Raw genomic sequence first — 27055 nt, 5'->3', positions numbered from 1 at the left:
CACCTTCCGGCCTAATTGGCTACGCTGGCACGCAGTATCGTTTTTTTGCTGACAAACAAACGAACACAACGAAGTCTTGTGTTGTCCAAAAGCTAAACGCAGGCGGAAGTTAGACTTTGTCCGCAGTAGCGTTTGCGTTTGGGATGCAAGACCGACAAAATCTGGGAAGAATGCGACGCTGTATTTGAGTTCGGTAGGAAAAGTACTTTGTCGCATTCCTAAGGCTCACGCATTTTGTCCTATCAAACACCGGCTACATACGTCAAGGAATCCGTACTCGAGTAGAGTAGTCATTTTAAAATGAATGTCATAATTGCTGAGTTATTAGTTGGACTGCTTTATCTTTCCCTGGTAAGTTGGAATGCCCGCTAAATTGCTCATATATATTATGGCTCCCAAAAAAACAATTATAATTGGAAGCCTGACTGCATGAGGTGATTTTCGTATACAGTGAAATTACCATTAAGCTAGATAATTTGGACCTCACAATTTGTCTAACATGGCGAAACAAAACCATTTTGCTGGGCTTGATATATATGATAATCCACTTATGCTTTGTTTTGCACGCAAGGTCCGAACACAACGGTTCGGTGACGACCAGTCCAGCTTTCGACTCACCGGTACCAACTTCAACCGCGGTAACCGCGGACCGAGTCGGGATGATGCCGGAGATGACTCAAGTTTTCGCATAACCGATTACAACAGTGGAAATCGTGGTGGGAGTGGATCGCGTGGCTCCAGCGGGGGTCGGCGGGATACATTCGGTAGTCGTGGTCAACAGTTCCCCGATTACGTGCGCATCGAAGTAGATGTCCAAAGGCTGGACAATCCCCAGGGCAAACTGGCCACCGGCAAAAGCTGTGATGTTTTCAATGCATGCGATACGCGTTTAAGCGCCTTCTTGGATCTGTAAGTCTGGCCCAGTGATAACGGCAACAAGTTGAATTTTAAGTTTATAAGAAATGCCGTACATGTATGCCGCATGTGACCGAAATCGGTCGTATGATCGGTTCGGCTTTGCAGCGTGAACCCTCTGTCACCTTTTCCCGGAAGCGTTCCGGTATCAAAATGGGCGACGATTTTTAATGGGAATAACGTGAATTCCCCAACCGTTGGCAAAGTCATTACGCAGGATTTATGTGGCGGCTCTACAAGTGTAAGCAATGCAGTGGCAGTGATTAGAAACTACGCTTTATTGTGAACTGTCGTAGCAGTTGGCCTAACCGGAACAATGTGACGGACATGGTTAAAATTTTAACAGAATGCCAACCTACGAGTCCGAGCGGTGGATGTGGATTCCTTATCGGGGAACGATGAAATCGCCCATTTTGACTGTATTTTTCCGGTCAGTTTGGATTTGATAGATACCGATGCTTTGGTGGCACGTTGGACCTCACCTAAGGAGTGTCAAAGCGGCCCTTCAAAAAGCGGAGCAAGGTGCAGTACCTATCTGTATACTAGTATCTAAATTCCCAGCGAAAATTATTCAATAACCCACCATCCGAATTTATGATCTTACAACACATATGCGAGTAACCGTTGAATTCGCTTTGAAATCTTGTGCATATTTTGAAATATGGTACAAATATGTAACAAACATTCTACATTTGACTAATTGCAGGCTATTCACTCGCATGCGAGCCTATCAAATCCCGTCCACAAGCTGCCGAGTGGACAAAACTGGATGAAACCTCCAGTGGATTAATTAAGTTGTTTGTGGAAGCTTGCTACTGTGTTTGCACAACCGTTGATTTCTACGAAATCTAAACGAAAGCGATTGAGTGAATATACGGCCGGTATACACTGTCTTTGCCGAAATATCTGCTACGATTTGCGGCATAATGAAACACAATATAATTACCAACTTTGCTTTCTACAAAAATCATGCAGTGGCTTTTATCATGTATAAATCTTAATTTTATCCAATCTAATATATTGTAGAGGCAAAAGGGACTGCACAGATGCTAGATATTCTTGTTAGAGCACAATAAAATTTGTATTGTCGGCCAATATCGGGTATCAGTACGTATTAAATGTGCGGCATGGGTGGGTGATTTTACTCATTTTTTCCTTAGTAATAACTGCTTACCTGGCACCTGCTCACCACGACGCTTCTCGTAAAACATTGCGTTTAACCGAAGATCTTTCGCTTATTGCGCAGGAAATTACTGCAAACCGGTTAGCATCATCATAATAAGAGGAAAATTTTGCGCCAGACATCGTATGTGTAATCACCCGTGCAAACAATAAAACATTCGTAGTTTTGTATATAACTTCGTATTCGTCTTGGATATTCTCTGCACTTTTTCAAATCTACATTCTAGTACACTTCTGTTATTGTCAGTGCCGAAGTAACAATTTTCGTCCGAAAATGTGGCGACAGCGTTTATCGTTTTCCCTTGGATTATTACTTACGCTCACCGTAAGTTGTAATAATTATAAGAATACTTCTTTAGAATAAGAAGAGGCTATTGCCACTGTACATCTACCAGCCATCATTTTTGGAAAATAGCGTCTGTAATTTTTTCTAGTGGTCAGTTAAAGGTGATGACTTCGGCTCCAGTCGGTTTTCCGACACTAACAGCCAGAGCGGTCGATTTGACCGGGGCGGGCGTGTGAGCGGAAATGTTGGTAGTAGCGCTGGCAGCCGCCGCGGGAGCGGCGATTTTTCCGTGACCGGTAGCGACAATAGCGACCGCTTTGCTCCGACTGACGAAAACTTCCGCCGTTTGACCACACAAGATCCCCGTTTCGATCGCAGTGGAAGCAGTGACCGTGACGTCTCGGATATGATTGCCAACCGTGGAACATCGTCTGACCGCAACTCCGGATCCGACCGCTTCGGCAGTGGGGACAGCAACCGTGATCGCAACACCGACCGTTTTGATAGCGGAAACGGCAACAGCGACCGTTTTGGAAGCGGAAGCAATAGCGACAGAAATAGTGACCGCTTCGGCAGCAACACGGGATCGCGTGGCTCCAGCTTTCCAGAGAACTACCGCGTGGAAGTGGACCTTGTCCGAATGGAAAACAAGGGTGGCATTTTGGCCAATGGGAAATCCTGTGATGTTCTTAGCACTTGCGATCCTAAGCTGTACGGAGATATCGATCTGTAAGTGTACTAATAGCGTGTAAAAGTAAAACAAAGAATGTTTAGTTTCCCATTTCGACGAACTGCGTAGCTTCGAGTATGCCGTAAGGTAATTAACTAATTACTCCTATCATGAAAATTTTGTTGATTTATTTAGAACTGGTACAGGAGCCTGGCCCAAAGATCCCGCGTATCAGAAATGGACGGTCATATTTAAAGCGACCAACAACGATAGTCCGAACATTGCCAAAACGTTGCAGAAGGACGTGTGTCAGAACCGCGGTCAATCCGTAAGTGAAAATAACCAACTGACTGTTGTATACAAGTTATCTGCGAAATTAATTAAGTAGATGTTGTCAATAAAATTAAGAAAATCAAATTAATTTGCTTAGAAATTGATTAAACGGTTATTTAGTGCAAAAACTTTTGCAGAGCTCTTCAATTCAAGGAGTCATGAGGGTCCGTGCTGTTGATGAAGACAGTATCACACAAGAAGATGATATGGGCAAATTTGACTGCGTTTTCACATTGCGCCCGTCAGATGTGAAACCATCTGCCGCCGGCGTCCAATGGAGCGATGTACTTGAATGCACCGGCTCTACACAAGTCGGCAAAATAAAGTACTTACTCGTACAAAAGCAGAGTATAAGCTGTACTAAATATTACTTAACATGAAATAAACCTAATTACAAAAGCATTATTGTTTACAGGCTTTTCGCCCGAACACGCGCTTACGAAATCTCCACTTCCGCTTGCAACGCAATGCGCAATACCGTGATTGATACTCCCAAGATTGGTTTATAGAATTATCGCAGAAAGAATTGAAAGTACGGTACTCGATGCTGCCAAGGCGTAAACTAAGCAGTACCCTGGGTATACGGCTGTATGATTTTGTTACCAGTGATTAAAATGTCATCACAAAAAAATGTCTCGACGTGCCTCGAAAAGAGCAATTTTTTGAAAATACTTACTTACTTTCTGTTTAAACTGTGCCCTTACAACTTTAACATTCAAGTAAACCGCAGTTCATGATAGCATTTGGCGAAGCATTTCTTTAAATATTACAAGGTTAATAAGTAAAACATGAGTAGCAGGTGACTGAATCCTACCTAAACTCTAAATCCAGATATTTACCCGATAGCGACCTTTGCGCTAGAGATACTAGTATTCGATGGAAAGCAGAGACTGTTCAAATCCATTTATGGACTCAAAAAAGATAACAAACAATAATGAATCTGACTGCTTATGGATGTTAGTGCCAGAAAGGCGACAGGGTGCATAAAAAACAGAGATTATTAGACAACATAATGGTGCCTGTCTCGGTTAGCAATTGCAAAAAGTTCTTCTTCTAGTTTTAAATCACTAAACCGATCCCGGAAAGACTGTAACATGCCATCGGCATTAGCATCATAATTTTTCAGCACAACGTTTGCTTGCTGTCCTGGGCTGCCAATCACCGTGTTGGGCTCAACAATCCTGCAAAAATCATATTTGTGAAATATTGTTAAACTGTGTGTCATACGCAGAAAACGACGGAAAAGCAGAATATGATAATACTGATTCGTATGGCGCACACTTTAATTGAAAAATTTCGTAATTCATACAGTGATCTGGGCTGTTTTCGGTCGATGGAGATTCGATGCCATTGCATCAGAGCTGGACTATCGCCTCCTTTCATCGTGGTGTAGCGATCATAAAATATCTGGGCGCCCGTTACGTTTCCTGTACTGCGATAATACTAGAAAAACGACCGGTTGTTAGAAGTTAGGAGTTGGAGAAGAATCTCTAGATGCGTACTTGAAGCCCCAGTAAAAAGTGGCCAATGGCAGCTCGTCCAGCCGTGTACAGTTTCGAACGGTCAATGGTGACCAAGAGATCCGGTCGGCCGTCTTCTCCCGTGGTAACACTGATATTGGCCACACCGGCTTCCTGCATAACCCGCAGAATGGCAAAATGACCCTGTGCATGGGCTTCTCCCCAAGTGTCGGACAGGGGATCGTATTCGGCCAATGAAACCAGTCCCTGACTGGCTTCGTCCAACCAAACAAGGTGAGCCCAGCGCTCAGCATCTGATTGGTTGATATTCCAAATGCTCAGTACATCTGGGAAGAGTGACAAGTGCCTGCGGATCGTAAACAGTGAATGTTTTCTGCATGCCGTACAATGGTAAGGCTGCTGTTATCATGGTCAAGGTGTCTTACACGGCCACACTTTCCGCTCGACATTCTTCCATAGTGGATGCTAGTTTTCCGAAAACGGATTCATAGGTCTGGCCGGGCTTATACCTAAATTTGATTTTTATTAAAGTTATTTTGATTTTGAGAATATGGTATGAAACGCGGGAATTTTGGCTGTTCGTAACGCTTACTTGCACAATCACCAGATTCTTACGTCTGCACTTTCACAGAATATCACAGTTCACTACAGTACCAGTTGTTTATCGAGCCAAAATCGCCGATTTGCATGTGCCCGATAACTGATGCGTTAGCATTAAACGTCCCGTTTGGAAATTCCATAAAGAGTTTTCCACTGCCATGCCCCAGAAGTTCATGTAAACCGACAATGATATCCAGAATGCCCAAAATATTCTGTTTTACACTTGCTGCATCTTCGGGTGACAGGAACTGAACTTTTTTCGATGCATACGTTGCGGCGATGACATTTCCTAAGTTGACGTTCTTAAATCCTGTCAACATAGTTATGTTTTCTTAATCTTCCTTGGTCGGGAATTGAACAGTTCAGTAATTACCGTCGTTCTGTCGAATTTCATTGTAGTTTGGTAGATTGATGCCTGTAAACAAACAATTCAGGGCGGTTATTGTAAAGGTCACCAGAAATTGTCGGTAGTCTAACTGCGACAGCATTGTAAAGTGCAATTTGTGCCCAAAACAAACTAATTAACCAATAACGTGCAGAAACGAAGTTAAAAAAAAGGTTATTTGTCTCCGCAGGTTGTGCGTAACTTCTGCTTTGAGCCTTTGTTCAAGATTTTTTGCTGTGCATTATTATACCGCAGTAAATACAATACCATAATAGTTATTACAGATATGTACGTTATATCCAGGATTGTGTCTCGTTTTACTTTTGCTTGACCTGCTGGGACGCCGCCATTGGCAAAGGCAACCACATTTAGATCAGTGAAATCTGGTTTCATGAATTTATCCTTCTCGAATTCCTTCTTCCAAGGCAGCAGTGGTAGAAATTCTTCTGCATGCGCTACAAGATTTGCCAGACGCGCACTCTTCACTTTGTCAACAACCGCGACGAATCCTTCGAAGGAAGCCCGTTGCCCACTCGGATCCCTAAATTATGGGGTAACGCAATGGGTTTGCAAAAGCTTGTACCGATCTTGAGAAAACAGGATGAATGTTGTGACGCAACATTTTCTCTGCTGAAATACTTACTGATAGGTCTCAATGAATCCGATGTATGATTCCAGAGCCGGCATTTTATTTAATACCCAAGACTGTGATGCCCTTTTATGGGCATTAATGGATCCCGTTGTGAAGCTCTCGATGGTGGCATTGATGATTTGCTACAGATACATTCCAGCGTAAATTTGGTACTTCTATCTGTACGCTATGGCTGATATTCAAATGTCCAATGATTTCTTACTTGTTCCAAAACATTGCTGGCATATCGACTAGCTTCCATGAGCTCCACATTGGTTCGAATTAGCAGTTCCGAAAAATCTCCTGAAATATTTTGTTATTCACGGATGCAGGCAGGCCATTAAAATTTTTTGTAATTTGTGTCTGTTTTATTACGAAAGCCGCTGATGATATAATGTGTAGTAAAATAGCTTTTGTTACCTCTTGTGAGAAAGAAGGAACTATTTTCAAAATCCTCGACAAAGCCCAGCCGCAGCCCGTCCAGCGTATCATTGCTCGTGTACACACTGGCAAACCGTATCTCGTACAGTACCCGGCCATTTCCGGCATCCGTTTTGATTACACGATTATTCCAGCCCTCAATGTTGCGGGCACTCATGTATTCCTGCACCAGCTTAGCATCTTTCTCGTCACAGTTAGCAGAAAAGTAAGTGGTAATTCCGGCTGGCTTGAGAGCGTTCAGCCGGTAGCGACTAGCCATATTGTACATAAGTGCACCGGCATTGTTCCACAGGGACGTCAAGGTCACGAAACTGGCATTGGTGGGCGTGCTCAGCACCAGCGTCTGCACGAGACACTCTACTTTGGTCTGCGATACCAAGGGGATAAATTTGCGCATCCCGTAGGAATGATAGTTGCCCAGATTGTGATAGACCCCGGCGGCATATTTCTGCAGAGCATCCCAGTCGCCCGGGGAAAAATCACACTTCTTGCGGGCATAATCTTCGACGTTCTCCGTTCTGAAGATTTGCTGCAGTAGCAGAAAGATATAGGGACTTTCCACGGATGTCTGGTACAAGTCGATGAGGCCGCCCAACCAAGAGGCCCGTGAAAAATGATGAACATACCTAAAAGCAATTTAAAATTTTAAATGCAGCAAGTTTTCGCTTATAGCGACAAAGTATGCATTCTAACAATAATTCTTGTTGTCAAAAGTTTATAATTGATCATTAATTAGACTGTCATATTCGCAATAAAATAAACTTGATGAACCAAATAAATCAGTGAACCAACTGCTGCATCGTAACGAGTGTAGAGCAGTCGTAAATCTTTTATTCGCCGTAAAGCGTACAATTAATTTTTACGAGTTATTAGTAAGACAATTGATATAATATGCATACAACTAATACAAGAAACATCATACACAATAATCAAACATATAAAGGGCAGGGCAAAATCTGGGAAAACTCAAATAAATGTTCAGGCGCTTTTTTTACAGCTTTTCAGTTGGGGATAGCGTGTCGAAAGCACTTTGGCTCTGGATGAATGCAATGGGAGTATCAGTCACAATAGAATGTTGCCTCAGGTCAACTTCCGGCGGCACACCGTTGAAAGACGGCATCGTATTATTTGCCGGTATCCCAACCGATGCGTTGTTGATATTTTGCGATAACACATAATCTGCAAATACGGTATATTTAACATCATCCGGCTGGCTTTAAAAATTTTTATGTATAAGGTGCTATAATTAACATATAATCAACAATTAAATTAATATTAATTATTTTACGAAGTGCACCGATATCTTTTAGTAGTCTGATTGATCTCCTATCATTGTATGCGTATACAAATGCAAAGGCAAAACCGCGGCTGCATGTGTTTTGTCAGCCCACTTACCACTGCATATGGCAGTAAATAATATCAATCGCGAAAAAAACATTATGTCCATCATAAAAATTGCTTTTGGCAGCATCAGATATCAATGTTGCAGTTTTTACTAACAGAAAATAGAAACTGGTCGGTTGCTATTAATTAATATAAAGTACTATTGCTAATCATACGCAGCTAACCGCGCTTGTGGTCACAACAAAACTGCTACAAACAAGAAGATTACATTTACCAATTGGCCGAAAACATAGATCGGTGCTTTACCGGAAAGCTCAGGGTCCAGCGACAGTTTATATAAGCAAGAGAAGTGATGATTTGTATAAAATTTCCGTAATAATCAGCATTTGCTGGCCAACAGAGCCCTCAAGGCTAGCCGCCGATTACACTTTACACGAATCATTTTCTCAACCGCAATGTAACGACTTGGCTGCGCATGGTAGTGTTGTTACTCAGTACACTCATATGGTCATTTTAATTGCTGATTCACGACTGTCCAAACTCCAAGGTCAAAAAGCGATTGACTTTAAGTGATAACTTACAGTCAGCTGTAGTATTTGTTTTTATTCCCCTAAGCAAGAATTTTATTGTTACGTTTTAATTAAAACGAGTAAAACATGTACAGCAAATCAAAACTTTTTGCAACATTACCCATTGCACATCAAGTACAGATACGTTTTGCACAAAACGTATGTTATAAAACTTTGAATATCGACAACTGGAATATGCGTAAACAGCTTTGACAGATTATCAAATATCTATAATTTTAAAAATTTAGATAATATAATTTTAAAAAATAAAATATTTATGAAACGCAGATATGTGTACAATATGTTGAGGTAAAATAACGCTTCATTGTTTTTAAGTATGGTTTTGATCAGCAAAACGTACAGCTTACTGGATTATGAATCAGTGTTTGCAGTGGTGACGCATTGCGCGAATTTAGTGTGTGTACTGGGGCAACGTACGAGCAGAGTACAACTACATAACAATTATAAGACTATGTATATAGAAAGCTGTTGTTAGCGGTGGACAGTGGTCAAATGTCACCCGCGCGGTTATCGATTACAACTATTCGGAGTTTCTCTGCTAGACTGGCACAACAGTTTTATCTACTTCCGGTCTGGGTTGTTATTCTCAACGGAAAAACTTCCTTTGAATACTCGGCAAAGGATCTGTCGAATGCTTAAATTTGGTTCATGTTCAATATGTACTATGACATTTTATTGAACGCCGTATCGGCCTTCCGTATTTTTGGCAGATCTTAGAGCACATACCTTAACGCCAAATTCTCACAGCGAAACAACGGTTTAACACAACGATCTCGTTAATTATATGCCATTAGGTGGATACCCGTTTCCCGCTTATTGGTGAAAAAAGTAGAGTTTTTGTAGAACACTTACGCAAGATTCCCGCAGGCAATGGAGTCGCCATCGAACACAGCTGCGCTATTTCCTTCTTCCTTTTAAGCGCTGTTGTTTGGATGCACGATACATAATCGGCGCGCATAGTCGTAATTTATTCTTACTGCTGTTCCAACTGTCTCGGATACGTTGTTCTATATTCTTGTATCGTAATTTTAATTGCGATTATGGCGTCATTTAAGGTACTGCTGCTTGCTGTGATGTTGTGCGGATTGTGTGAAATTGTGCATTCCCATGGCAAAAAGAGTAAGCTAGATTGCAGCTCTATGTAATCAGTTTTTCGCAATTCACGGAAATCTTATATCTAGAAAACGGAACCCGCAACGATCAGGAGGAATACACCGCCTTGTTTGATTCCATAAACGAGAAAGTCAAGTAAGTAAACGTATATCGAGCCGGCAGAGAAGAGAATTTATTTACACAAATATAAGCCCATAATGCACTCATACTGGGAGAAGAGCAAAAGTTCTGTACGTGGTTTGATTTTTTGGATAACCGTACGGTTTTGATAAACATGACCCTTTTGCACATATACTGCACGCACAGTTTCTTTTACAGGCTTCTAAACCGCATACAATACTCGTAAATGTCTGCATGTACAATGCTGCTGTTGGCTAATCATACACTTGCATACACTTATTATTAAAATAAAGATTTTATAACTGCACTTCAACTATTTATTTTATTTTAGGTTTCCAGTTCACGGTAAAAAACAACAGGGTGGTGCATCAAGTGGACGCCAATCGGGAAGTGCCAGTGATGACGATGACGACGATTTTGGCAGTGATGGCGACATGTTCAGGATTTTCACGTCGATGAGCGGTAGTCTCGTGCCGGCTGCTTGCCAAAGCGATGCAGAGTGCTCCGGAAGTGGACTCGTCTGCTCACGATTCCTTGGCAAATGCGTGGCCCCAGGAAAAAGTAAGTTAAGCAACTAGAAATTCGTATTATAATTTTTAGAAAGTAAAGTAAAAGTAACATTTTTTAGGAAGTTATCCACAATTTTAAAATAAGGCCGCAGATGACTTATACAGCTACATGTAACAAATGTACACGTATTTATTGTACAGTACATTTGCACTATTATACAGATATACTGTACTTTAAACAGAATATACTGTAGATATAACTATTCTATATACATGTTCAAAGTATGCACTCTAAAATATACAAGTTTTTGTGATTTCACTGCAAAACTACAATTATTGTAGTGGTACCTGTAATACAGAGTACAATACAATGTTGTACATATTTCACGGTCAGTATTTAGCCTACCAGTTATCAAAAGACAACTTTCACAGTGATGCTTACTTGTATGCATAGAATGCAACGTTTCATGAGATCACTATAACTACTCCAGTTGATGCAAGCATCACCTGCAAGTATTATATAAAATAAATTTTAAAAATACACTTCCAAAAGTACATGTAATTATGTAGAATGGTGTGTTAGTACAATTAGCGCTAGATTTAATTACAGATAATCGGAAATACAATCGCAGTTGCTTAATTAATTATGTAAATATCTCGAATCCAGCCTTAAAATGCTGCTTTTTTACCACTGTAGATGCTACTAGTTGTGCACGTGCCCAAGTGTGCAACACCGACTCGGATTGTTGTCCCGGGGAAAACTGTGATAACTACAGCGGTTTATTAACCATAAAACGTTGTAGAGAAGGTACGCCAGGAGTAGAACATTGGTATTTAATGCAGCAGCATAGTACCTAACAATACATTTGTTCCTTCGAAGTTTGAAGATTCGTACCAAGCTTTAAACGTATACGTGAAGGACAGATGCGGCATAACAGTATACTTAATACTTTTCTTGAATACCGAACGCTTAATCACATGCACTGACCGCAACCCGACATTCGTAATATTTTCCTGCATTTTACAACTTTTAGTTTTTTTGCAGTTGTTGTTTGCTATAAGTTAATTCAATTTGTTAGTACGAGAACAAAAAAACAGTGATTTTATAAGCCATTCTGGTTCCTGTTTGTGAACAAATTTTACATCATAATTAATGAAATCTGATTAGGCGGATTTTACAAGTTCTGAGGTGTTTACAGACGGTGCCAAACACAGTTACAACTTACAAACACAAAAATCCAGGATACTGATTTCCAAATCGAGTCTTACAAGCTTCTAGAGTTCAAGTGCACTAAAGTTGTCAAGTGCCCAGAGAATTTTTGGAGTCAATACAGTGTCATTTGGGAAACTAAATTGACCACAAAATTGCAGGTAACTCCAGCGCCTCTGTCGCCGTATCTTCCGACAGCGCCAAAGCCGCCCTTAGACCATCCATCAACGGACAAACCAAAGATCTGCAAGCGCCCGATACCTCCGCCAGTGCCGGTTCGGACTCCGTTGCAGCAGACAAGCCCAACGCCGCCAAAGTATCGGTCTCATCTTCCAAGAAGGAGAAACCGTCCATGGGCGCAAGGAAATCGATGGCCGGATACAGCACCGTCCCACTGGAAGCACCCTCCCAACCCGCCGCTCCAGTCGCTCCCCCCACCAGCAACGATGTTCAGCCGGACGTTCAACCGGTCAGCGTTAAGGGTTCGGCGGCCGCCCAATCCGCCTCCGGACAAAAGCGCATTCAGGTCGCCGTGGATCAGCCGACAGCGGCCGCTCCCGCCAACGTATCAGTGAACAACGCTACAGGTGACGTCAGCGTTAATGTTCCGGCGGCCGTTGGCTCTTCCGCGCAGACAGCTGGTTTGGCGTCGAATGCCGGCGCCGCGGACAAGGCACAGAAGATGTCCGCTCAATCTGCGGATGCAGGCGGTGATGAAGTGGAAGGTTCCGGATCCGATCAGGATGCTGATGCGGGAAAGAACGTAGCGGCCAAACCGGCGGTTGTGCCCGATCAGAACTCCGATGCTAATGCGCAGAGTGCGCAATCGGCCGCGTCTGGGCCTGCAGCGCAAGCGTCGGGTGCCGCATCATCTTCTTCCAGTTCGGGGCCACAAAACGCAAATGGAATGAAAGGAAAAAGTAAAGCAATGCCACTTGTTGGTAATCAAACAGCCCGTTATGCCGCCGGCTTTTACTTATACCAAAACTGCAAATTCGAGGAATTAATTTAATACGAGTATCATACAGAAAATCCGAGTTAACAGTCACATAAATGAACTTACATAACTATAGTGAACAAGAAATCGTATTCTTAATAAAATTTTAAAGAAACATTAATCTTGCCATTAACACGCAAACGCTATATCAATTTTAGATAATGGCAGACTTATTACAGAAACTGCTCCGGAAGCGCAGCCCACGAACGCTACCGCAACCGATTCTAGTTCGGCGGCGCCACCGGCAACTACTCCCGAAAACCCAAACGAAATCGAACTAAGCCTGATGCAAACGCCTAGTGCCGGCTCAGCACTGCCGCCTAAAGTGCTCCTCTCGTCCAAGACCAGTATTGTTAGGAATAAATCCAAATCTAAGAATCGGGTGTCCTCCGCTGATGCGGCTGCATCAAACACCAAAAGCGATGACGCCAACGCTGTAGTGCCGCCTAATGTTGCCAGATACTGATCATCGAAGCTGTAGACCACAGAAGTGCTGTCGGTGCTTGTTTTACTACACTTATTTCGGGATATTCGTATTTGAAGAAGACTTATCCGTGACCTCTCATTACTAAATAAAACAATAATTTGAAATTTTCGATGGAACTTTATTGTGCTTTGTGGTAATTTGATAACACTAAATAAATCTATGAAGAAAAATTAATGTTATTAAAGCTGAATGCGACTGTGGTGGTGAAACCAGTGCGTTTTATACAAGACTAGATGCACTTTATCTAGAAGTACTGTAGTCAACTTACATTAACTAAGGTATAGGTTTAATATTTTCCTGCAAAATATCATGAAACAGCAATATATTATAGCCATTATTTTGTCAGTTTTCACGCTCTTCTTAAATCCGTTGACGACCGGTAAACCAATATTCTTCCCGGCCAAACAATGCCGATGCCTGGACCGTATTCATCGCCGCGTTTGACGGCACTCAACAAGGAAGTGTAGAGTATTCGCGTTCCTGCTGCAATGCCGAAGTCCATCAAAGCGATGCAGCAGACTAATCCGCCCATTATAAACAACAGTCCCGGACCAAAAAAGTTTTTTATTTTCTCCAAACAACCCGAAGTGAAGATGGTGACATTCTTGGCGTGGTTGTAATTGAAGTGGTGGCTGTTGGTGTGCACTGCTTCGTGAATGCAGGGACGAAAGACCGAAGGGTCGCAGCAACTAAAGGGCACGTCGTCCGGCTTGAATTCACCGTTTTTCATATTCCTGAAAACTAATCAGCGCTTATATAAGGATTTGTTTTAATAGTACTAATTTATCGTAACCCTACGTCTGGGTTTGCCTCGTTTAAGGCGTACTTAGAAATTCGGTTTTTGTCCACGTAACTTTGGTTCACCCAAGAAATGTTAAACCAATCGCGGTAGTTCCGAATGCCGCAACATTCGTATCGCATTTGCACTTCATCCATTGCAGACTTCTGCATCGTATTATTCTGTGCATTAAAAATATTTACCAAAACTTTTCAATTAAGCATCATTCCATGAGTCAAATTTTGCCAACAGTGCAGTATTAGGAGATCGAAAGGTCGAAACTCGAAACTGACCTTGTAGTTTTTCATAGCAAAGGAAAGTCCGCTGCGAAACGCGGACTGCACTTCTCTGATGTGTGCGAAACAGATGATACCGGCAATCATGGTCAGTCCCGCACTGATCACAATCGTAATGCTGACGCGTCCAAAATGGTCTGACCTTTCCGGATTGGTAAAATCCAACAAGCAAAACACCAGCAACGAATGCACAGTTAAACCAGTTAAACCGAGTCCGCCCAAAATGAAAGACAAGTAAGCACCGTCGTAATCATCCAGCACAGCACGATAAGGTGCAACGCTTTCGTGAATGGCGATCCCAACGGCCATGAGACTCAGAGAGGTCATAATTCCAAGTGTGCATAAGGATACCAGAATGGTCGCCAGATGGCCGCGGCCGGTGTGCCGCAACACTACCTGGAACTGTTTCTCCTCGGGCAAGCGCATTACACGTAGAAATAAGTATCTGTAAGTGTTTTTATGACCTGCGAGAAAGGTTTAGTATCTTTTAAAAAACGATTGATTAAGTAAAACTCTGGTTTAAGCGGCACTAGTTCATTGTTTGAATTGAAGAAACTGAACAGAACAAAGCCGTTTTCGGTATAAAAATAGCTGCGCAGTCCGTTATGAAAACCAAAAGGTCACTGTTCAGTGGGCAGTGTCCACGACTAGAGTTTAAACGGTCAGACTGTCCAGACACTTCCTCACTTCGGTAAGCAAAAGAATGAAAAGATTACTTGCTTACAGAATAATTAATTAAGGCAGTGTGAGTTCATCCGCACCATATTTTATTAGAGTGTATGTTTGTGCTTGCGTAGTCATTCTTATTGCTATGCGCGGCTTTTGTGTAATATTGTAGTTACAGTGCTCGCTTATCTGCTTCTCCGTTCTATCGCCTGGTAACTGGAAATGCTACTGTTGTCGTTACCGGATTGACCATTTCCCACAAATTGCTCGCATGAAAACTCTTTTAATTGCATAAGAGAGAAAATGTCGCAATTAAATTATCAAATTGCAAGTTCGCAAGATAAATAATAATTATTATGAAGAGCGCCGATGTGCACTGCTAATGCTGCTAATGCTTATGTTTTTCCAAGACTTCGCTTATGCCTTTCCAAGACTTCGGCCATATGTTACCATTACTTACCAATGACCATGCATAGTGGCATCACTAAATATCGGCGTCTACACGCACAGAATTTCTTATTTTTAAAAATAATTGTTAGAAAATATGTATACTTCCATGAGTGCTTGTATTACTAGGAATCGTTATCCTTTGAACTTGAATCTGTTTGACTGCCTTCTGAAAAACCATACAAGTGACTTATTTGCCGTAGAAATCGTTAAAATTCTAAAAAACTTATAATACCTAAATGTTAGTTTTATTTATCATTGCGTTGGTTCGATTTTAAAATTAAAAGGTTTTTCTTTTGAGATACGGTCAGAGCTTCACAAAACTATACTTGATAGTTAACCTTACCGTTACAAAATAAAAATATACAAACATTAATAATACTCGTAGCACGAATATACCGGCACGACAACACATCAGGCAGTCAGCTGTAGCAAACGCCGAATGTTAAAATGCTACGAAAGTACAGAACAGCTGACAGTTATATTTATCCTCATGTCTACAGCTGCAGGCTTGCTCTGTGATATTCTTTTAGCAGTCGTATGCGTATCTTTCATTTATCCGCGTTATGATATTTGTTGCAGTGCAATGAGTGCATTTTAAATTTTGCTTATTACGGTTTCTGTACGAAAGTTGCCGCAATTCAATAGCAGCAATATACCAGTTACTTAACGTGCGATAACGACCAGGGTCGCTGGTGCAGCTGGGCCGATCAATTGTGCGATCGTTGCCAGCGGGTGCAGCAGCAGCGGTGAAATCGCACTGCATGTATCTACGCACACAATTCCACAAATCAGTATGTCGACGTATTCGCTGTCAGCTCGTGCACTGGGTCTCCTAGCAGCTCTTCACCGACATTCGTTTCAACAACATTCCCGTCTCCATTTCTCCACATCCTCCTTCGTAATGGCGCAGAAAATCAAAGGTATGTGGCAGATGAGCAAGACGGCCCGCGAACCCAGGTTCGCAGTTATTTAAAGCTCTTTGTGGTTTTTCAGCTGGACCTGTGGTTGAAGCCCAGGGTGATGAAATGACGAGGTAATTATATTCGCAACTCCGTTAAAGTAAACTAAAAAAGTTTGTATACGATGGACAATGCATGCAGGATCATCTGGGAGAAGATCAAGGATATCTTGATCTTCCCGTATGTGGAGATGGAGTTGCATTCCTTTGATCTGGGAATAGAACACCGCGATGCTACGAATGACAAAGGTGCTTTGGTGGATATGCAGTGAATAATGACAATTTCTTTATGGAAGATTATTTGTGGCAGTGACGGTTGACTGTGCGGAAGCCATCAAAAAGTACAACGTTGGCATCAAGGTGCGTTATGCTTAGTTTTTTGAATTTTTTCGTGTGCATTAAACTTAGTAATGATTACTTGCACAACTTGCACTTATTAGTATCGTATCGTAATATCTATATGTCACAAAATTATATGGTACATACTCAGTGGAAACATAAAGTTGGTGCACTTGGTGGTAAAACGCTTCCTTTTCGAGCTACAGTCTGAAATTGTGAATAGTTTATGTTACAAACTTTTGATAGGATAAGAAAATACTTACATTAATAATTTTGCCTTCTCCTTTTTTGCATTATTGTGGCGGATGTCAGATGTTAATACATTTTGTGAATATTTTATTTTCATCTGGATTTTAAGCGCTGTAAATTTGCAAAGCAGTCTTGACATTTTTTGTTTGTGGATTGCCAAAATAATTGGTACTTGGATTTCTGTAAAAACTAATCTGCATAAATACGCTTTTATTTAGATTTGATTTAATTTGTACCATTTCAGTGTGCTACGATCACTCCGGACGAACAGCGAGTCGAAGGTAATCATTTAAGCATTTAAATCGGATGAATTGGTTGATTTATACGCATCCTGTGTAGCAGTGAAGTTATTCTGGTGTTTTTTTCTCGAGTTTTAAAGTTGCATTGTTGTTCCAGAATTCAAGCTGAAGAAGATGTGGCCATCGCCCAACGGCACAATCCGCAACATTCTCGGTGGCACGGTATTCCGTGAAGCCATCATCTGCAAGAACATCCCGCGTCTTGTAACCGGTTGGGTTAAGCCCATCATTATCGGTCGTCATGCACATGGCGATCAAGTAAGTGCTTGTAATCGTTATATACACCATCTATTTATCGACTTTCGTTGAAATGAATGCGAGTTACCAAAATCTTGCGAAAGATACCGTTGCATACGGCTTGACTGCGCATAGCAGGAACTTTGCTGTAAAAGCAATTCTAAATTTTGACCATGTGTGCTTTTTTTGATATACGTAGTACAAAGCCAAAGACTTCGTTGTTCCCGGAGCTGGCACCCTGAAGATCACGTGGGTTCCCGCGCCCGGCACTAATCATAAACAAATCGAGGAAACTGTTTTCGATTTCAAAGCCCCGGGTGTGGCATTGTCCATGTACAACACCGATGAATCCATTACAGATTTTGCGCATAGTTCGTTTAAATTTGCACTGGATCGCAAACTACCGCTTTTTATGAGGTTTGGAATCTTTCGTTATTGTCTGGGATTTTGTAAATTAAGAAATAATTTTGTAGCACGAAGAACACCATTTTGAAGCGGTATGACGGACGATTTAAAGATATTTTCCAAGCTCTTTATGAAAAGTAAGTATGCTTAAAATCACCGTATTTCCTGGGTTTTGGTTTGTGCAGTAATTTGCGTTTGCCTGTAGGGAATATAAAAAGCAATTTGAGGCAGCGGGAATTTATTACGAACATCGCTTGATTGACGACATGGTTGCCCAAGCCATGAAGAGCGAAGGCGGATTTGTGTGGGCTTGCAAGAATTATGACGGTGATGTGCAGTCCGATTCCGTAGCCCAAGGTATGTCTGTTTGGGATAGACGTTTCGGATGAAAGAAAATTTTGTGTATGATGGTTCTGTCAAAATTACCGGTATTACTTACTCAGTAGCAATTATCCCTCTGATTCGCTTACTATTAGCTACGTACTTTCTCAATAAAAGTAAACTTGACTACATGGGTGCACATGATGTATGGGTTTTTCGATATTTCGGATTTCGCGTAATCTTTGTAAACTTTTGTAGGCTACGGCTCACTGGGCATGATGACCAGTGTACTGATTTGCCCTGATGGTAAAACTGTTGAGGCCGAGGCTGCCCATGGTACAGTTACCAGACATTTCCGATTCTGGCAACAAGGCAAAGAAACCTCGACCAACCCCATCGGTACGGTTTTTTTACTTCCATTGTCTGCTTATTTTCTGTATATCTGTGTTTGTTCTTTGGGCATCATGAACGACAGCGGGAATTTATTACGAACATGAGAACATCGCAACAGTGTATAGTCAACAGTAACACTGACATTTTTCCAGCTTCTATTTTTGCTTGGACTCGTGGTCTTGAACACCGTGGTAAACTCGACGGCAACGAGGAGTTGATTAAATTTGCCCACGCTTTGGAAGCCGCTTGCATTGATACGATCGAAGCTGGATTCATGACGAAGGATTTGGCTCTTTGCATTAAAGGCAGCCTGAGCAAGTATGTTGACGCGTTTGGTTACCAATAATTATTTGCCTTCTTATACCACACGAAAATTAAATATGGTTGTACGAATATTGTTAGTTTTATTCCATTTACTGAGTTTATGCTCATTTATTGGTATACTGGTAGCAGCGGTAGGTGCTTAATGAATATTTCGCTTCGTAGGGTAAATCGCAGCGATTACATGGAAACCGTCGAATTTATCGAAAAAATTGGCAGCGAGTTGAAGAAAAAGTTGGGCAAGTGAAGTGGATCACATCGTCACTGGACAGAAAACTATAAAATTTTCTTTTGTGGGTCTTGTTAGTCAGCTGTCAGAGTTTTAAAAAGATTGTTTATGTGAATGTTTTGATTGTTTTTTCTTGTTTGTGGACTTTTTTCTCCATTTTCAGTTAATTTTAATGAGATTTGTGATGGTTACGGTTTCTGATTTAATGACTATTGCTTATGCATGACAAGTGCAGTAAATCTGTGAAACACGATTGAATTGAAAATTCGGTAGGCTTTGATTGTTTGCCGGAACAGCTACAGAAAGCTGTAAATTTTGTAATTAACAGTGCCTGGCTAGTGGCTACCAAATGCAAATCACTTTTCCCGTTAAACCTTTGCGATTTGAGACGGGTATTTACTAATCGTAAGTAGATAAGTGTTTTAACGAAGTATGAAACCGTATCGTGGTTACGTGGTATACTTACTTGAAATCATTATTAATTTTGTTCTTGTCACAATCTTGTGGCCAGTTATATCTGCGCTCGTAGGTAAGTAAGCACCTTAATAAAGTGTACTTAACTTGTGGCTTACAATTTATACCCTTAAGTCACTACCAGCAAACTCAGCAAAGTAAGTAGCGGTATCTTCGATGCCATAAGCTGACAAAAAAGTAATACGTGCGTAAGTATTTATTCAAGTCATAATCAAGTGATGCTACAAGTTTCCTTACAGTATAAAACAAAAAAGAAGTTTCCCGTAAAATGAGATCAACGGCAAATAAGCCAACAAAACAGACACACAGGAAAATAACGCATAAGCTTCGAAACGATTCGAGTAAACTGTAAATCCTAACACAACAACCATCTGCAGTACCATGTACGGCACTGTTATGCTGTGCAAGCAGATTACAAATTACTGTTTGACTGCTTTTTGCGGAATTTGCTGGATGTCGTGGCTGGTCGATTTCGCAGCTGTCGCAGTGCTTCTCGGATATGCTTGGGCTGAACCGGGCCGACGTCAGCCCATTGCTCCTTAACGTCCAACGCATGCTCCACAATTTCTCCGACTTGCATTTTAGCAATGCCAGCCATAGCAATGACGGCATTCTGCGATACAGTGCAACCGCTGACGGTCTGCATAATGCGACGCACCGAAGCTTTGGGAAAAGAAGCTCTTCTGTATACTTCATACCGGTTCAGCTGCTCCTCGGAAAGATGAGAAATCAACAACTGCAGTTTCTGACGCTCCGCGACGTCCTCGGGATCCTCTTCTTTGAATGGCATCAGATCCAAAAAATCCGATTCAAAATCCTTCAAAATATTAACAGACTTTGAGGTTATCCCTTATTGTAATTTTCTACGTGAACGGTGAACCTGTATATAAATGTAACTTAACAAGTTTCGTATCTCCGCCCGCTAATCCAAAAAGATCGACTAAGGATTTCATTTCAAAATAATAAAATATTGATGCATTCGTGACTCGTACATAAAATATTAATAATTGCATAATATGACAACCGAAATATTAAATAAAGCGGAAAACGTTAACGAATTCATCGTAAAAAAGATCAATTTAAAATACAATCACTGTACACATACAATACTTAGGCTTACTATCATAGACTGCAAACTGGAAGCGTTAAATAAAAATTGATGAATGAATCAATTTACCTGTTCTGATGGAGATCCCGGTCCAGAATCATCATTATGAATGTCCGCTGGTTCTCCCAAAGGATGCCCGCTTGTAGAAGGCTTAGAAGTTGAAGGTCCAGCTTCGCTCGAAGCAGCGGGATGATGTTTCCGTTTCTTACGCGGAGGCTGTCCGATGGGTGCTTCGTTCGGATGTTCAATAGCAGGTATCGATTTATTACTTTCATCGGACTGCGGTACTTCTGCAGCAACATTCACAGCTGCTTCCGTAGATGCAGATTCGATTGCAGATGATGTCGTATTTTCAGATGGGGCGACACTTTCAGGTTCTCTCTCAATCACTGGCTCCTCCGAGGCAGAAGCAGACGGGACGTCGATAAACTCCGGAAAATCCAGCAACGCTTCCATGCCATCGCTGTCCATTTTGAAGAGCGTGTTTGGTGATTCCCGACAAGAAGTTGTATATCTGTAAATGTTTCTGCTCGACAGCTCGATCAACAAATATTTAAAATCACAGATCCGCACGCAATACGAATCGTATTTGTAATGGATCCACCATCTATTATGCCAAACTGAAACTAAAAACCTAAACAAAATATGCAACTTCGAAAGCAGTTCAAAACATACTGTAAGACGAGTGTAAAGTTATAAACACTTGTCTTTTCTCTTTTCTGATTACCGATTTGCGTGCGCAATGAGATTTCCTGTTTTGTGATTCTTCAAAAATTTTGATTTGCCACTCCCCAAACCGTTGGGTGGTGGCACGAGCGCTTCAGTTGAGGGGCGTGATACATCGGCTTGCAGTACCTTTCGGCTTCTGCTACAAGGTAGCTCGAATCGTCACCCATCCACTATTTCCAACCTACGCAGTTTTTCAAGTTCAAGGTGACCGCAGGCTCGGAGCTCTCCTCCAGTCCCGAAAAATTCTGCATTCTTTTTTTGTCACTTGCAGCAAGTGGCTTGCTCCAGAGTCAACTTACAATTAGCTAACAATTACATATGAATCTGCCGTCGCTGGTTGTCATATTTCAGTTTTTGAAGGACTCGTTTGCAGTTTTCGTTTTTTCCCATTCGTGCGTAGCATCTAACTATAGATCGAGAGCGAGGCTTCGCAGCCTCTGCTATTACATACTTGAATACTCTTAGCTTCTTTTGATAGCACCAGATTTGCTCAGACCGACACCATGGCGCACCTTCACGTGCATAATTTATTCTTATGGTCTATGGCCGTGATCTACCTCTTTGCTTTTGCATCGTTATACCATCAACTCCCCGGACTGTACGGCGACAAAGGAATTCTGCCGGTAGCGTCGCGCGAACTCACCAAGAGCCCAAAGCTTGGTAAATGTACCTGCATTCAGCATCAGAAACTGTCGATCAAGTGAAATTACCGTGTGGTTTTTCCATTTATTGAAAACCTTGGCGTTACATCATTTGAATACTGTTGCAGACTGGGATGATCTGCTTAAACACTGGAATGCCAAGCCAACTTTGCTGTGGGTTACGCAGAGTTTGGGGATCGATGTGCAGACGAGCATGGATGTGTTGGCTCTTCTTGGCATCGGTCTGGCTTCCTTCGCTATCATCACTCGCTTTGCCCGCAATATGCTGGTGTTTGGGGCATTATGGCTGCTGTACCTGTCCTTTTATTCGGTAATTTCTGCAAAGTTTAGATTCTCTACTCGAGTAGATTTGATGTTTTTGATACTGTACATTTTAGAATCCTGAAATTAATAATATTGAAATACGTAATACGTGGTAAAGTTTATCCCCGCATTTAAATTGTGTATGTATTTTTGTGTGCATTTCTTTATGCTGTGCATGCTTAACATCTGTGAATTTTTGTTTTTAGATTTTGTACTTATTCTTATGCTTAAGAATATGCTTAGGTCTATATGCTTAAAAACACTGCAGGTTATATGTATATGTATATGAGACTAAAACTTACCGTAAACTTATCTTGTGGCTTCTTTTGTTATTCGATAGGTTGGGAATGTTTTCTTGTGGTTCCAATGGTAAGTTTTGACAGGAAAGAGCTAGTTAATAGCTTCATTACGTATCGCTTGTGGTATCGTAATTGTGTGGGTTGGATTTAAAGTAATTTTGAACAGCGGTTTTGCTACATATGTTTATGTGGAATGACAAAAACGTGGTCAATCAGCTTAGATTGAGGATAAGCAGTTTCGAGGTGATATGAATGGACGTTTCTGGTTTTGAACGCACCCTTTAGGGACGCCTTGCTTATGGAGGCTGGATTTCTTGCATTTGTTTTCGCTCCAATCCCCCTTTTCATGCCCCACCGGATCCATGCTAAATTGGCTGGACTCTGCATGTGGCCAGTGAAGTGGTTGCTCTTCCGCCTTATGTTTTCCTCTGGCATTCTCAAGCTGACAGGCGGGTGTCCAACATGGTGGAAACTTACAGGTTGGTGTCCGTAATGCATACAATGCGATATAAATCTTTACAGACATTATATTATGTACCAATGAAAGCGTTTTAAGCGTGAATTCAACGTTTAAGCGTAATAAACGTAGTATTTAGTTAAGTGTTTTAAGCGTGAAGCCACGTTTTAATTAAAAATTTCAGCTCGTGCATTTTTCAGCCTTGTTCCACCATTACGAATCGCAGTGCATTCCCACTTTTCTTTCATGGTACATCCATCAACTGCCCGGATGGTTTGACCAGCTGACGCTCTTGCATGCATTGTTTTGTGAAGTCGTTCTGCCGTTTTTCTTTTTCGCCCCCACAAAAGGATTGAGAAAGTTCGCTTGGTACAATCAGGTAAAGCAAACTGTATGCTCGTTCAAGTTGATCTCGGTTTAGCTGGTCCGTTTTTCAGATTATTTTGCAACTGGGAATTATTGCCACGGGAAATTATAATTGGTTTAATTTGCTGACTATTGTGCTGAGCCTTTCCCTTCTTGATGATGAAGATCTTGGATTCAAAACACGTATGTAATTTTTTTCCTGTTCCACGGTAATGAATAAACTGTGGGCCGTTTTGAGTGAATTAATCCTGTAGATGGAAAAGTGCAGATTATTTCGAAACTCAAGAAAGCTGTGGCATTTCTCTTCAACCTGCTCATCATCGGAGGAGTGTTGGCTGGAATCGGTGTGCTCTACAACATTAGATATGACGAGAAAAACGTGCTCACTTTTAAACCAGGTACAACTACTGTCAAACTACTGCTATACAGACTCTGCAGATGTACAGATATTGAACGGTGTCATCGCACGGTATATTCGTCGTAATTAAATAAATACATTTTGGTCTGGATTATTTAGGTTTTGGTGAGAAGGAAGTGCATGCTGTTATGGAATACGCGTGGCCGGCATCCGTAATGCTGGGCCTGATCTCCCTCGCTTGGACTTTGATCTATTACTTTCGACAGCATGATGCGTATGTCAGGTTTTGCTAGTTTAGTCGCTCCCAAAACATAACTCGTATAAAATTTTGTCTAGGAATGAATCCTCATTCACCAAAATGTATCGTGGGATATTTTTGGGCTTTTACGTCCTTATGGCGCTGGGCTTGTTTGGTTTGAGCCTGGTAAGTTGAGATCCCTGGTTGAGCTGCAAGGCTTCACTGACAGCTGATTTCTTCATCATCAGATACCGTACAACACGTTGAGCAAAACTACTAGTTTGGGGAATACCGGAGTGCGAATTCGTCAGTTGAATAAAAATCTGGAGAAGTTCAACCTCGTTAGTGGATACGGCCTCTTCCGAAGGTGAGTTTGATGAATTATAATTTAAATAACATCCGTGCATTACTTAAACTGTTTACTTTTTTAGAATGACGGGTACCGAAGGCCGACCGGAACTGATTTTGGAAGGCAGCGATGATTTGGAGGCGGGATGGAAACCTTATGAATTCTGGTACAAGCCTGGTAAATTAGATCGACCTCCACCATTCCTGATTCCGCATCAACCTCGACTGGACTGGCAGATGTTAGTAGGATTCAGTCATCCCAATACTGCAGTTGTTTGCTTGTTTTATCGTTTGAATTGTAAGGATGCATTTGTGTTGTCCAGGTGGTTTGCGGCATTGAGCGATCAGAACAGCAGTCCATGGGTGTACAATGTCGCTTATCGTCTGCTACAGGCAGAACCGGAAGGTACATATTTTGATTTGGTTGTCGGTGGTCATCGTCAGCTGGCAACAGATTGACTGGAGATATTCGTTTTCTTGCAGTGCTTCGTTTAATTGATCCAGCCAGTCCCTTTTTCAAAAAGCCACCCAAGTACATTCGCGGCCAGTTGTACAAGTACTGGTTTACGAGCATCCATGATAAAGATGCTAAGACTGGGTAAGTTGACGTTATCCTAAAAACGCTTAGAAGGTCTTTTATTGGGCAGTCTTAGAACGCATTACATGTTGGTACCTTCAACCTTGTAACAATATTCAATTGACTCATGTTCAACTTTTTATCAGCAGAAAGACACATAATAAGCAGTTGTTTTACTGGTGTGCACATAGCCACATACTACTGCTGCTAATTAATTGAGTGGTCTGGAATTGGATCCTTGTATGCTAATACAGCTTGTTCACAGTAGCTTGAAATTAATTTTATTGTTACTCGTTACGCATTACAACTGTTCACAGAAAAATTTCACAACAACTTCAGAAACGATCACATTAAGCATCAATCGACAGAGGCGGCCTAATCACAGAAAAAATTTGATCTAAATTTGCCCCTATCGGCGCTGTCCCCAAGATCGATGCCGCATTTCCTCGTTGAATTTCAATGCTAATCTAGTTAAAATTAATAAACTGTATACTGCGGATTTTTGGTTTCGAAACTTGATATAAAATTAATAGAATTACAGCTGAATGCGACAGTCACAAATTTGCACATTTTACGGATGCAAAGTTTTCCGTGCATGGTTATGATATTTCAAAACTTCTGTCTTTGTAGCAATACTACATCGGACTGGTGGAAGCGCAAATTGGACCGAGAATGGTTGTCGCCTGTTAGTCTTGAAGATGCGAGATTTATGGAAATAGTGACCCAGCAAGGCGTTACCAAAATACCGGTTCGTTACTATAGCCGTACACTTTGCAATTCTTTTAATATTGGTTTGCCTCACTATTCGTTGATGTTTGTAGAAGCAGCCAAAGGACAATTTCAAGGAATTGCACGTTTGGGTCAAAATGGTTCGGGACACAACAACGACTCTCTCGGCACCGATGTTTATCTGGTCACTATTTATGATCAATGTCGCTTTCCATCGAACCCTGAAGGCGCTGCGTTTGTGAAGTGAAGAAGGAATTACCGTGTTCTCCTGTGACTCACCATGCCTGTAACAGTGTAACTCACCTGTTAGCTCTCTTGGATGACCTCGCATTCCGTCGAATTCAGCTCCATTGTTCTGTCTTTCACTTGGTTGAGGGATCAAAATGCAACATGCTACCTCAGGTTAATGTTTAAATGTGTACTCCCATTTGTTCATCGAGAAATTCAAGCTCGGCTCGTTTGGGTTTGGTATGTCTTTTCTCAGACTTTTCAGTGAGGTTGTTTTTGAGTTTGTGAAAGTTTCTGTGTGGGTTTCAGTCCATTCTGGTGGTTTGCATGTTAGGTTGGTTTTCGCTTTTAGTTGTTTTTTTTTTAAAAATCGCCTTCGGTTGCTGTGGGTGTTTGGTTTTCACTGTTCGAAATTTGCAAAAAAAGGACAGACAGCTCAGAGACTGCTCCCAATGCGATCAAGTTATTGTCCTATTTGTGTACCCGGGTTTCGTGTTTGAACGGCGATGGGATAGAGCCTGGAACTGTGCCGATGTAGCGACTGTGCGAAAACATAATTAAACATTTATTCGCAGGAAGTATGATTGGAACAACTGACATATTTATATTTATAAATTATGCAATCAGTAAATTGAGTCTTAAACATGAACGCTGCAAAAAACCACAACTACGACAAAGTGCTATATATATAGTAAACCGTAAACTTCCGGTCTCCTCAGACACAGTTCAACCACGGGAAAGCTAAAATTAAACTGCAACGACGTAGAATAACTTCGAGCCCTGTTACTTGTCAAAAATAAGAATAAAGCAATCCACAGAACTTGGTTTACAAAAAGCCATTTGCACTTTGCAGTCCGGAATGAGTCGAATGACAAAGTTGTATAGACACTGTCTACTCCGTTTGTCTATACTCGTGTCTGGTCTTGTACGAGTATTGCTTGTGC

The 27055-nt window shown here is 41.5% G+C and overlaps 8 protein-coding genes across 10 annotated transcripts; 5 read left to right on the top strand and 3 right to left on the bottom strand.

Annotated features, from left to right (window-relative positions):
* The first annotated feature begins 34 nt into the window (after nucleotides 1–34).
* LOC129594210 (uncharacterized) lies at nucleotides 35–2005 on the top strand. Its single transcript, XM_055490822.1, has 5 exons — nucleotides 35–351; nucleotides 572–909; nucleotides 1024–1156; nucleotides 1262–1437; nucleotides 1622–2005. The coding sequence occupies exons 1-5, from the start codon at nucleotides 301–303 to the stop codon at nucleotides 1686–1688; spliced, it is 765 nt and encodes a 254-aa protein (XP_055346797.1). The 5' UTR covers nucleotides 35–300; the 3' UTR covers nucleotides 1689–2005.
* A 252-nt stretch (nucleotides 2006–2257) lies between these two features.
* LOC129594070 (uncharacterized) lies at nucleotides 2258–4123 on the top strand. Its single transcript, XM_055490627.1, has 5 exons — nucleotides 2258–2422; nucleotides 2532–3112; nucleotides 3249–3381; nucleotides 3524–3711; nucleotides 3802–4123. The coding sequence occupies exons 1-5, from the start codon at nucleotides 2372–2374 to the stop codon at nucleotides 3893–3895; spliced, it is 1047 nt and encodes a 348-aa protein (XP_055346602.1). The 5' UTR covers nucleotides 2258–2371; the 3' UTR covers nucleotides 3896–4123.
* A 152-nt stretch (nucleotides 4124–4275) lies between these two features.
* On the bottom strand, nucleotides 4276–8588 carry LOC129594069 (dipeptidyl peptidase 3-like). The gene is made up of 12 exons (XM_055490626.1): nucleotides 8320–8588; nucleotides 7920–8103; nucleotides 6904–7550; nucleotides 6707–6786; nucleotides 6496–6626; nucleotides 6185–6393; nucleotides 5841–5882; nucleotides 5522–5777; nucleotides 5293–5376; nucleotides 4889–5213; nucleotides 4696–4829; nucleotides 4276–4567 (listed from the first exon to the last, which is right to left on the bottom strand). The coding sequence occupies exons 1-12, from the start codon at nucleotides 8393–8395 to the stop codon at nucleotides 4387–4389; spliced, it is 2349 nt and encodes a 782-aa protein (XP_055346601.1). The 5' UTR covers nucleotides 8396–8588; the 3' UTR covers nucleotides 4276–4386.
* A 1218-nt stretch (nucleotides 8589–9806) lies between these two features.
* LOC129594117 (uncharacterized) lies at nucleotides 9807–13489 on the top strand. Of its 3 annotated transcripts, none has more exons than XM_055490691.1 (6): nucleotides 9807–9977; nucleotides 10040–10106; nucleotides 10423–10652; nucleotides 11298–11408; nucleotides 11972–12730; nucleotides 12987–13489. In XM_055490691.1, exons 1-6 carry the CDS (start codon nucleotides 9899–9901, stop codon nucleotides 13271–13273), a joined length of 1533 nt encoding a protein of 510 aa, XP_055346666.1. In that variant the 5' UTR covers nucleotides 9807–9898; the 3' UTR covers nucleotides 13274–13489. The 3 variants fall into 3 exon arrangements, with proteins under 3 accessions (XP_055346666.1, XP_055346664.1, XP_055346667.1); XM_055490689.1 differs by having other exon boundaries at nucleotides 11972–12751; XM_055490692.1 differs by lacking the exon at nucleotides 11298–11408 and having other exon boundaries at nucleotides 11972–12751.
* LOC129594119 (peripherin-2-like) lies at nucleotides 13415–15143 on the bottom strand. The gene is made up of 3 exons (XM_055490694.1): nucleotides 14366–15143; nucleotides 14121–14254; nucleotides 13415–14028 (listed from the first exon to the last, which is right to left on the bottom strand). The coding sequence occupies exons 1-3, from the start codon at nucleotides 14792–14794 to the stop codon at nucleotides 13644–13646; spliced, it is 948 nt and encodes a 315-aa protein (XP_055346669.1). The 5' UTR covers nucleotides 14795–15143; the 3' UTR covers nucleotides 13415–13643.
* A 1009-nt stretch (nucleotides 15144–16152) lies between these two features.
* LOC129594118 (isocitrate dehydrogenase [NADP] cytoplasmic-like) lies at nucleotides 16153–19488 on the top strand. The gene is made up of 12 exons (XM_055490693.1): nucleotides 16153–16404; nucleotides 16478–16517; nucleotides 16585–16691; nucleotides 16753–16802; nucleotides 17275–17311; nucleotides 17427–17587; nucleotides 17766–17983; nucleotides 18040–18108; nucleotides 18177–18328; nucleotides 18551–18691; nucleotides 18838–19003; nucleotides 19172–19488. The coding sequence occupies exons 1-12, from the start codon at nucleotides 16278–16280 to the stop codon at nucleotides 19251–19253; spliced, it is 1350 nt and encodes a 449-aa protein (XP_055346668.1). The 5' UTR covers nucleotides 16153–16277; the 3' UTR covers nucleotides 19254–19488.
* Nucleotides 19489–19893: 405 nt separating this feature from the next.
* On the bottom strand, nucleotides 19894–21553 carry LOC129594195 (transcription initiation factor TFIID subunit 11-like). Its single transcript, XM_055490802.1, has 2 exons — nucleotides 20887–21553; nucleotides 19894–20526 (listed from the first exon to the last, which is right to left on the bottom strand). Exons 1-2 carry the CDS (start codon nucleotides 21286–21288, stop codon nucleotides 20122–20124), a joined length of 807 nt encoding a protein of 268 aa, XP_055346777.1. The 5' UTR covers nucleotides 21289–21553; the 3' UTR covers nucleotides 19894–20121.
* Nucleotides 21554–21742: 189 nt separating this feature from the next.
* On the top strand, nucleotides 21743–26552 carry LOC129594123 (lipase maturation factor 2-like). The gene is made up of 15 exons (XM_055490699.1): nucleotides 21743–22206; nucleotides 22316–22518; nucleotides 22852–22880; nucleotides 23096–23289; nucleotides 23468–23646; nucleotides 23705–23816; nucleotides 23888–24031; nucleotides 24151–24265; nucleotides 24328–24415; nucleotides 24478–24596; nucleotides 24661–24816; nucleotides 24901–24983; nucleotides 25061–25175; nucleotides 25785–25902; nucleotides 25976–26552. The coding sequence occupies exons 1-15, from the start codon at nucleotides 22050–22052 to the stop codon at nucleotides 26123–26125; spliced, it is 1962 nt and encodes a 653-aa protein (XP_055346674.1). The 5' UTR covers nucleotides 21743–22049; the 3' UTR covers nucleotides 26126–26552.
* The last annotated feature ends 503 nt before the right edge of the window (nucleotides 26553–27055 follow it).

The sequence above is a fragment of the Paramacrobiotus metropolitanus genome, unplaced genomic scaffold (genome assembly GCF_019649055.1).
Source record: "Paramacrobiotus metropolitanus isolate TYO unplaced genomic scaffold, Prichtersi_v1.0 Parri_scaffold0000066, whole genome shotgun sequence".
NCBI classification, from domain to species: Eukaryota; Metazoa; Tardigrada; class Eutardigrada; order Parachela; family Macrobiotidae; genus Paramacrobiotus; species Paramacrobiotus metropolitanus.
This window is presented reverse-complemented; position numbering and strand designations above follow the sequence as displayed.

What these genes read in the sequence shown, in the direction of transcription:
- LOC129594119 (XM_055490694.1), bottom strand. Translation starts at nt 14,794, where the DNA reads ATGCGCTTGCCCGAGGAGAAACAGTTCCAGGTAGTGTTGCGGCACACC. An exon ending in TTGCTATGAAAAACTACAAG is followed by an intron (nt 14,255 to 14,365) that starts GTCAGTTTCGAG and finishes TTTAATGCACAG; the next exon opens with AATAATACGATGCAGAAGTC. An exon ending in GACAAAAACCGAATTTCTAA is followed by an intron (nt 14,029 to 14,120) that starts GTACGCCTTAAA and finishes ATTAGTTTTCAG; the next exon opens with GAATATGAAAAACGGTGAAT.
- LOC129594210 (XM_055490822.1), top strand. Translation starts at nt 301, where the DNA reads ATGAATGTCATAATTGCTGAGTTATTAGTTGGACTGCTTTATCTTTCC. An exon ending in GACTGCTTTATCTTTCCCTG is followed by an intron (nt 352 to 571) that starts GTAAGTTGGAAT and finishes TTTGCACGCAAG; the next exon opens with GTCCGAACACAACGGTTCGG. An exon ending in CCTTCAAAAAGCGGAGCAAG is followed by an intron (nt 1,438 to 1,621) that starts GTGCAGTACCTA and finishes GACTAATTGCAG; the next exon opens with GCTATTCACTCGCATGCGAG.
- LOC129594070 (XM_055490627.1), top strand. Translation starts at nt 2,372, where the DNA reads ATGTGGCGACAGCGTTTATCGTTTTCCCTTGGATTATTACTTACGCTC. An exon ending in GATTATTACTTACGCTCACC is followed by an intron (nt 2,423 to 2,531) that starts GTAAGTTGTAAT and finishes AATTTTTTCTAG; the next exon opens with TGGTCAGTTAAAGGTGATGA. An exon ending in ACACAAGTCGGCAAAATAAA is followed by an intron (nt 3,712 to 3,801) that starts GTACTTACTCGT and finishes TATTGTTTACAG; the next exon opens with GCTTTTCGCCCGAACACGCG.
- LOC129594069 (XM_055490626.1), bottom strand. Translation starts at nt 8,395, where the DNA reads ATGCTGCCAAAAGCAATTTTTATGATGGACATAATGTTTTTTTCGCGA. An exon ending in GGATTCATTGAGACCTATCA is followed by an intron (nt 6,394 to 6,495) that starts GTAAGTATTTCA and finishes CCCATAATTTAG; the next exon opens with GGATCCGAGTGGGCAACGGG. An exon ending in CGAGCGGAAAGTGTGGCCGT is followed by an intron (nt 5,214 to 5,292) that starts GTAAGACACCTT and finishes TACGATCCGCAG; the next exon opens with GCACTTGTCACTCTTCCCAG.
- LOC129594195 (XM_055490802.1), bottom strand. Translation starts at nt 21,288, where the DNA reads ATGGACAGCGATGGCATGGAAGCGTTGCTGGATTTTCCGGAGTTTATC. An exon ending in CGGGATCTCCATCAGAACAG is followed by an intron (nt 20,527 to 20,886) that starts GTAAATTGATTC and finishes AATATTTTGAAG; the next exon opens with GATTTTGAATCGGATTTTTT.
- LOC129594117 (XM_055490689.1), top strand. Translation starts at nt 9,899, where the DNA reads ATGGCGTCATTTAAGGTACTGCTGCTTGCTGTGATGTTGTGCGGATTG. An exon ending in TCCATAAACGAGAAAGTCAA is followed by an intron (nt 10,107 to 10,422) that starts GTAAGTAAACGT and finishes ATTTTATTTTAG; the next exon opens with GTTTCCAGTTCACGGTAAAA. An exon ending in CATAAAACGTTGTAGAGAAG is followed by an intron (nt 11,409 to 11,971) that starts GTACGCCAGGAG and finishes ACAAAATTGCAG; the next exon opens with GTAACTCCAGCGCCTCTGTC.
- LOC129594118 (XM_055490693.1), top strand. Translation starts at nt 16,278, where the DNA reads ATGTCGACGTATTCGCTGTCAGCTCGTGCACTGGGTCTCCTAGCAGCT. An exon ending in GTCATGCACATGGCGATCAA is followed by an intron (nt 17,588 to 17,765) that starts GTAAGTGCTTGT and finishes TGATATACGTAG; the next exon opens with TACAAAGCCAAAGACTTCGT. An exon ending in TTCCAAGCTCTTTATGAAAA is followed by an intron (nt 18,109 to 18,176) that starts GTAAGTATGCTT and finishes GTTTGCCTGTAG; the next exon opens with GGAATATAAAAAGCAATTTG.
- LOC129594123 (XM_055490699.1), top strand. Translation starts at nt 22,050, where the DNA reads ATGGCGCACCTTCACGTGCATAATTTATTCTTATGGTCTATGGCCGTG. An exon ending in GGATACGGCCTCTTCCGAAG is followed by an intron (nt 24,597 to 24,660) that starts GTGAGTTTGATG and finishes TTACTTTTTTAG; the next exon opens with AATGACGGGTACCGAAGGCC. An exon ending in CCTCGACTGGACTGGCAGAT is followed by an intron (nt 24,817 to 24,900) that starts GTTAGTAGGATT and finishes TGTGTTGTCCAG; the next exon opens with GTGGTTTGCGGCATTGAGCG.